Raw genomic sequence first — 9221 nt, 5'->3', positions numbered from 1 at the left:
TTTGGTTCTTCTAATATGCTTAAATTCAAGATTTAATCCTTATAGTTTAATTGTTAACCTAATTTAGTAATTAGATCAATATTTGATAGTTATTAATTAGTCCAAATAGTTAATATAGTAAGCTTTTCAATTAAAATGTATGTTAAATGATTATTTATATACCTGTATATTAAAAGAATGTCATTTCTTCTTTATGCTGACATGTGGCACACACCAACCAAGCTTTTTTTTTCTTTTGGAAAATGGTTAATTTCAATTTTGGTCATTCTAATATGTTTAAATTGAGATTTAATCCCTATATTTTAAATTAAAATATTTTTAATGTTATTAGTTAGTTCAAATAGTTATTATTGTTAGCTTTTTATTTAAAAGGTTAAGTAATTATATATAAATTGAAAGCGGATTTTTAAATCCAAAAAATAAAAGGACCAGTTGGTTCACGGTCGTTTAAACTAGACTTAGAGTCATGGTTGTTTGAATCAGATTAGTTGGGATATCTGTCCGGAGAGAGGCATTAGATCAGTTGATTCACAAATTGGTACGGACCGATTGAACCAAGCTAAAAATCTGATTGAATTGTTTTTTTTAATGATTTTTAATGATTTTTTAATCCAACCATACGAACCAGTGGCTTAACCAGTTCAACTACCAACTCAGTTCTGAAAACTTTGCTTAGAGTATATTTTAATCTTCTAATTTTTACTCTATAATTTGATACAAACAAATAATCAACTCAACGCGAAACGTGGTTGAACCATACTAGTTTATTATAAGAAGATTGTCCAAGTGTCACAGGGCTAGAAATTGCGGCCCGTGACACAGTTGATGTCTTTGTTTGACACCTGTTCACTAGTGTTTTTTTCTTTTCACATTATATAAAATGGTTATATTTCATTTTTGGTCCTCTATTATGCCTAAATTTAAGATTTAATTTTTATATTTTAGTTTCTAACATAATTTGATCTCTATCGTTTTTATAATGTTATTAATTAGTCCAAATAGTTAATCTTGTTAACTTCTCGATTAAGATAATACGTGATTATATATAATTTGAATGCCCTAAGAGTCTTAGAGACTAACACATGGTTTTCATTTCTTTTGGATTTCCTTGCTTTCTTTTAACTTTATAAAAATGGTCAAATTTTAGTTTTAGCCCTATTATTATGTTGAAACTTGAGATTTAATCTATATACTTTGATTTTTACATAATTTGGTCCTCTACTTTTATACTGTTGTTAGCTAGCCTAAATAGTTAATATTGTTAACTATTTCAATCAAAATGCCAATGTCAATTTTTCTTAAGAACGTTATTCTAATTTTTTTATCATGGCAAGTTCGAACAAGTGCTTTTAATAAAAAACTCACATCGATATTTCCAACGTCATTTTTACTGTTATGTGACTACCAAGTGATTTTTTTTAAATTTTAAAATGTCACACCAATGAAATTAATAGAAACATTTTAAAAATAATAACAACTGGACCTGAATTTTTATTCTTAAAAGGTAGATAAACTAAATTCCAACTATATAAAGTGTAAAAAAAATTTAAATTAACTTTCACTCCATAATTTAATATAAATAAATAATCAATGAGGTAACAACTATACTAATATTATTTGAAGAGTCATTTGAGAAAATTTGGGATCAACCCATGCACAGTGGGTGGAGTGAGTCAAGTCTCCTGCTAGGGGTCAGAGCATAATATATTTGACCCTGGAATCTGGTCAGAAGCCAAAGCATTTGCCACATTTTTCTTATTTTCCTCGATGTATCATAATATTTAACCTCGATTTTAGATGAGAGCTACCAGACTATATATATTAAAACATAAAATAGCTTATTTCACTATCACATTCTATCAAATAATATGAGTCTTCAATATAGGAGGGGTTCGAGTGCACTGAAACGCATTATACTCTTAGTTATGAGTTAGGGAAAGGTTATAGATAATTCTAGGATTCTATAAAAAAATTGTTAAATATATCTGATATGTTTATAGAGACGAGGAAGGATTATAAAATTGCATTATTATTGATTGGGAACATAACACACCGAAATCTAAACCCTACGTATAACCAACTTCATTCTTTGATTTATATTTCTTCTGCCGTCGTTGTTGACCTTCAAAGTTGAGAACAGTATCTCGGGATTGAATCTCTCAGCCGTCGGTTCGGTCAGATAAAAAGGCTTAAGGAACCTATTTGTGCAAAGGGAATAAACAAAAGAAAATGTGTTTGGTATTGTTGTGTGGTAAAGAAGAGAGGGTTTTGGGAAGAATGGAAGCTCCTGGGTTTTGTCCGCACTGTGGGGGCAAAGTGGAGGCCGTCGATGTTGAGAGGCGATGGAGGTTATGTTTCTTGCCCATTTGCTTCAAGATCAAGAGAAATTATTCATGCACCATATGTGCCAGGCGTTTGGTCTTGTATTACTAGATTTTTTTGCTATTTTCTTTGGATCAGACTTCAATTCTTTCATGTTTATAAAACTTTTTTTTCCCCTTTTTGAGGACAATGTAAAAAAACTCAAAGCATTTCAATGGATGCTGCTGATAACTGTATATGCTCTTCTCCCTGTAGAAATGCAACATTTTCTTTTTCTTTTCTTTGGTCTTTTATGAGCAAACATCTAACAGATTCTATTTTCATTTCCAGAATATTAGATATGTAATGTCAAGTCAGCTTGCTATAAATATATATTTGCTGATTGAGCTTTAACTCGATTGGCATCGATATTATTACCCGTATAGGAGGACCTGAGTTCAAATGCGCTGAAACGCATTATCATCTTATTTAAGGGCCGGGGAGAAACTATAGGTAGTTTGATAAAAGAAAAATAAATTACTAATCAATAAAAAATAAACCCACTTTTTGAAAAATAACTTACCCTTTTAAATCATTTTTCAAAAACAATTCATTCTGAGTAACTTAATTTTTATATAAAATTAACTTGAATCAAATTTAATATTATTATATTTGTAATAAATTGTTATTTTAATTTTAAACATATTGATATTAATATTATAATTTTCAATGTTATTAAATTTATCTTTTTTAATATTGTCAAAGATACATATTTATATTTAAGAATATAATAAATTATTATTATTAATTTTAAATTAAAAATATTTGTAATATTTTATTGGAAAATGTTTATATTAATATTTTCATAAATATTTAATAATAATTTTTTAATGTATAAAATATGAATATTTATTTAAATCATTGTTAGATTCATTTATCCCTTGTAACTCCAGTGTGCCATTATATACTTTGATATATAACTTCAAATTAAGTTTTAATTAGGCATTGGTAATTATTAAGTTTATTTAAGATTAATTATTATAAAACATCGTATTATTACAAAATAAATTTCAATTGTAAAAAATCATTTTATAATATTTTGTAACCAATATAATTTATGTTTTGTGTTTATTTTATTAAAACAACTTTCAAAAATATTTCCAAAATAAACCAAACAATAAAAAAGATTAATTTTTCTAGGAAATCGATTACTTTTCTAGGAATCATATTTGAAAGTTATTTTCAATAAAATAAAAAATATTTTATAAGTCAATCGAGTTTTAGCTCAAATGGCATGGGCATTGTTGCTAATGCTAGAGTTATGGGTTCGAGTGCGCCGAAGCGTATTATCTTCTTATTTATGGATTAGGGAAGGATTATGGATAAATCTAAGTATTGTTGTTGCAACTAAATCTTGTAAATGAGACCTTGAAGAACAACATATATCTTGCATTTAAGATTTGGATATTTTTCATTTCAAATTTAAGGACCGATATCAAATTTTAAGCCTATTTTTTAAGTTCGGGTTCAACCTAAAAAATGATTCTAAAATTTTGCTCAGGTTTGGCTTAGATAAAAAATGCTAAGCTAGTACCCAACCTGACCTGTCTGTATTAAAATTTTTTATATAAAAATAAACTTAAAAAATATAATACATCAAATACACTAAAAATATTAAAATAAATATTTCCCGATAATTCGAACATAATAAAAAAGTCTTTATACTTAATAACACTAATATAGTTGCAACTTAGCAAATAAATGCCTCTAAAATAGTAGCAAAATTAACCATAAAACAAGTGTTATATAATATCCAAATAATAACAACAAAATAGTAGCAATATAATAACAAAATGGCAGCAAAACAGTAGTAGAAAAAAATTTACACAATTCAGCAGGGCTAAAAATTTCTTATCCAAGGCCCGATCCTTTTAAAAAGGGATCTTATCTTTTATCCGAGCTCATTTTTCAAATCTAAATTTTTACCCAAACCCTTCTATTTTTTGAACGAACTTTCGATCCCACCATGATCAAGTCTAGCTTGAAATTATAAAATTTTATAAAACTTTTACCTATTATAGAAATAGTCACGTGAGCGAGATGATCATGATTTGAATAACATGAAAGAATACGTGTATTTACAATATTTTAATATAAATAAATAATTAAAATTGATGATTTGAATAACATGAAAGAAGTCACTATTTGAATATTGTTACAATAAACTCTTGCTTCCAGAGTAAATATTTAATTAAGTAAATATTTAATTACTTTGACTTGGTGCGTTTGTAAGTCAAGGGCTTGAGTTCTTTATATAGACTTTGAAACCCTTTAGTCTTTGTTTCCTTCTCCATGTGGGATTTCTCTTCTCGTATAGGATAATTCTTTTTCTTTATTTTCTTACTGCAAACATTTTCAATTAACCTCAACAAATCTCCACCTTGATTGAAAATGTACACTGGTTCAGTTTCCATTGTCTTCACTAATAATCATAATTCTCTACCTCAGAAAAATGATCGTACTCTACCATAAAATTACATTCACTAAACATTTCACGTCAACACATGTTGAAAAACTATTAAAATTTATTGTGTAACTTCCAATTTGGTTTTCCTCGGAAGTTCTTTAGCCATCGACATAATTCCACCGTATGTGTTGCATCAATGCCAATGTGCAACTTTAGATTCGCTAACAACACCACATCTTTTTCCATGGTAAGGCAAACATATCATGAGGATGTACTTGTCAATGTCATCGAAGATCACCATCATCCATGACAATGGAGACACAACTAGCTTCTAATACAAAGCCTTTTGCCGAAATGTTGGCTCCATTTGGACAATTCTTCTTTACATGCCCAGCCCCAAGCAAATTGAAATATTTTTCTTCTTGTTAGTCTAATTTCCCATTGTCAATACAGAGTCTAATGAAGCACGACCTCCATTCTTAAACCTTATCTCCTAAAAAAATGAGCTTGCTGGAAACTTCTGTGAAATTCAGAGTTTTCTTCTCATACATCAAGATAGGTTTCATGTACTCGTAGGAAGATGGAAGAGACCATAAAAGCCTTAGAGATTTATCTTCATCTTCAATTTCCACTCAAATAGCTTCTAGTTTAGAGGCGCCATCATTGAGAGCACTAAGGTGATTTGAACTTGTATGAAATTGTTCCTTCCACAACCACCTATTTGAGACGCCCTTCATCTAATTTAACCCTTCAAGCTTTTCCCAAAGAACTTTGGCACTTGATATTCCTTGCACATTTCAAGAGAAATATTTTCCAAGCACAGATGTATTGCGCTTGTAGCTTTCAAATCCAATTCCTCCTAATCTTCATCTCTCATACTAGACTCGACCCTCTCAAAATCCTAATTGATTGGCTTTCCCTTCAATGCCTTGTGTAACCCATATTGTATTAACACATTTTTTACTTCCACTTGCGACCAACCAAAATTAATCCTTCCATTAAATTTCTATATATCAAGTCTCATGATACTAGCTAAATACTAAAATATTGAACATAGTCCGTGAAAATGCATCGGTAGATTCCTAGGAAAGAAAGGTGGGTCACATTGAAAACTCTCAATTACCAAGTCTTTCATTATCAAAATATTTTTTAGGCATGTACTTTCACAACACCACACCACTTTCCAAAAACTGAGCAACTTAGGACCATTTTCAAGCAATAATGAAAATTTATTTTCAAAAGTGGAATATCAAAAAATGCCAAACCATAGAGCATATTGATAAATTAACACTCCTTCAACCTTGGTTCTTTGATGACACTTGTCAGAACAAACCCCCGCTTCAACACTTGAGATATCTTTATACTACCCTAAATTTTTCGATTTGTTGTACCATACATTCTGAACATATTGATCATAACTTCGTGTGAGAATTATGATTTATGTGAAATTATTTGAAATTGGGAATTTATAGAGTCATGAGTTAGTATATTAATTTATTTTGAGAGTTTTGGGCTCAATCAAGTAATATTTTAATTTAATGGGCAAAATAGTAATTTTATCCTACAAAGGTATTTTTGGCATTTTGAACATGTATATGTTAGAATATTAGAATTTATAAGTGTGCCATTGAACCATTGAATTTTGTTTTGATACCATAAATAAATGGCTAAATGTTCAAATTGGGGCACAACCTTTTAGGGGTTACTAATACAATGGACAAACCTTTCAAAATACTCATATAAGGGCTTAACCTTTATAAAAGTTCTCAAATGAAAGCCAAACATTTTTTAAAGTTCTCAAATAAGGGTTTGTAAAATATTGTATATCAGGTCTCAAATTATGTTTTCATTATTTTCTTTTATTTTCAAGCAATATTTGATTCAATAGTCATGTATTTTATACTTAGAGGACCATTCCTACTGTTAAAGCTAGTTTATAAAAACAATTTTTTATATTTTAATATTATAAATTTTAAAAATTATGTATCTGTATTGAAAAATAAATTATTTTGGTAACTTCCTTTTTTTTTTAAGTTTTTGAATTTTTATCTGAAATTTTTAGAATTGAGATTAAATTGACAAACATGTCTAAAGTTGAGGCTAAATTTATTAATATTTTTAAAACTAGGACTAAATTTTATAAAATCTGTAAACATTAGAAGCTAAATAGTAATTATGTAAATAAAAAAGCCGCATCAACATCTTGTTAATGATTTAATGGAGAAGTGACCAAAATATCAATTGTTGACAACTTTAATGACTAAATGACCAAAACAGAAATACTCTAATTGTTGGATAGCCACTAGTAAAATTTACCCCAAATTATAGCTGACTTACTGGATTTGAAGGTTTCTAGCGCCAAGTGGCGATGACTAATAGGGCGGGCATTCATGGTATGGATAGGTGGAGTTAATGGTATATTTGAATTTTATCAAAAGTATTATTATTTAAATATTTTATTGAGTTGACATAAATCATTAATTTAGTATAAAATTATAAAAATACTTTATTCATAAATTATAATTAATATTGTTATGCCACTTTTGTATTTTCATATTTTTAAATAAAAAATTAGTAAAAAGTAGTATTAATTATTTAATAATTTCATTATAAGTTTTGATCATATTTGTACTTGTTTTGACCCGATGTTTAGAATTATCCATAGTTCCTCCTCAATCCATAAACAAGAAGATAATGCGTTTCAGTGCACTCAAATATATATCCTCCTGTATTGACAACAATACTCATACCAATCGAACTAAAATTTAATGAGCGTTAGAAAATTAAAAGGTAAGGTAGTAAATGAGTTGCTTGCAATTAACTCAATTATGTGCCACTCAAAGTAGTTAAGAGATTTAACGCCACATATTTTATCGCAAAAATTTATCATGAAATTGAAAATATTAGAAAATATCACATTCTGAAATAGGAAATGAGGACTTGATTTTGGGGTAAATATTATATTCTGAAATTTTTAACATATAAATATAATCCGGAAAATTGGTAGGCTAGCGTGGTCCATTGCGACGGTGGAGCGGATAAATTACGCAACGTATTTCTTTTTTAGAGAAAAAAAAAACTATTTTATGTTCATTTTTTTCAAATATATGTCCTTATTTTTAAGGGTAAATTATAATTTTGCCACTATAAAATAGATTATGTCTTATTTTAATCACTCTAAATAATATAATTGTGTGAATTGATCACTGTAGTTAATATTTCCGTTTTCTTTTAACAGATTGCTGATGTGATACATTAGTTCATCGAGTGCTTGACATATAATATTCTTTTTGTTGACTTTTGACTAAAATTTAGGAAAAACAAATTTTGGACTAATTATAAGGAGGTCCCTAAATTTTAGTAAAAATAACAAAATATCATGTGTCGCATCAACAATTCGTTAAAAGAATATTCCGCATTTAATGACTAAATTAATAAAAATTTAAAATGACAAAAAACAAACCCTATTTTAAAATAGCTACCTCCAATACTTTTATAACATAATTTATATAAAAATAATTAAGCATCAGTTCTTAAAAATTAAACCTAAACGAGATTATAAGATTTTAAAAAATTATTATACTATTATTTTTAATAAAATTTTAAACCATTAATTTTTTTAATCACCATAATAATTCTTATGCCTTATATTTCTAAAATATTTTTATTTTACCTTTTTTTATATTGTTTTATTTTTTAGACATTAAAAATTACGTTGCCTTAACTCAATTGGTAAAACATGAAGAACTTAAGTTTTAAGCACTCAGGTTTGAGTGTCACCATTCGCAATTTTATATAGGTCTCGAAATCTGGATTGTATCAGTTTTTAGTCTGATCAAACTAGAGGTGATCATGGGTCGAGTGAGACCTCAACAAAATTTTAGGTCTAAAATTTTGCCCAAGCTCGGCCCAAATAAAAATGCTAAAATCCAAGCCTGACTCGTCTGTATTAAGTTATTTTATAATGTTATTTTTATATAAAAACAAAATTAAAAAATACAATACATCAAATACACTAAAAAACAAAATAAAATAAATGTTCTCAACAAATTGAAAATAAATTAAAAAGAAAGTATTTATACTTACGTAACACTAAAATATATATAACTTAACAAGTAAATGCCTTTAAAATAGTAGCAAAATTAATTATACAATATCTAAACAGCAACAATAAAATGGTAATAATATAATAGTAAAATGACAACAAAACAACAATAATTTTCTTTTTTACAAATTCGGGTCTGGCCAAGGTAAGCCCGAACAAATAAAAACCTTACCTAAAATTCAACCCGTTTAGACGAGGCTCAATTTTTTTTTTGGCTATACTTGTCACACTTTAAAGAAAATATTGGATATTTTTAATGATGTTAAAAATTTGAGCATTGTAGTTTCCCACAAATGAAGGAGATGTAATTAAAAGCAGAAAAGTACAAAGTTTTCCAGTGAAACAAAC

General features: G+C 27.9%; 1 protein-coding gene across 1 annotated transcript; it reads left to right on the top strand.

Moving 5' to 3' along the window:
* Nucleotides 1–2016: 2016 nt before the first annotated feature.
* Nucleotides 2017–2601, top strand: LOC105789898 (uncharacterized). The gene has a single exon (XM_012617204.2). It carries the CDS (start codon nucleotides 2230–2232, stop codon nucleotides 2431–2433), a length of 204 nt encoding a protein of 67 aa, XP_012472658.1. The 5' UTR covers nucleotides 2017–2229; the 3' UTR covers nucleotides 2434–2601.
* Nucleotides 2602–9221: the final 6620 nt, after the last annotated feature.

Source organism: Gossypium raimondii, chromosome 2, assembly GCF_025698545.1.
Source record: "Gossypium raimondii isolate GPD5lz chromosome 2, ASM2569854v1, whole genome shotgun sequence".
NCBI lineage: Eukaryota > Viridiplantae > Streptophyta > Magnoliopsida > Malvales > Malvaceae > Gossypium > Gossypium raimondii.
Note: the sequence above shows the minus strand (reverse complement) of the source record. Positions and strands in the feature narration are given on the sequence as shown.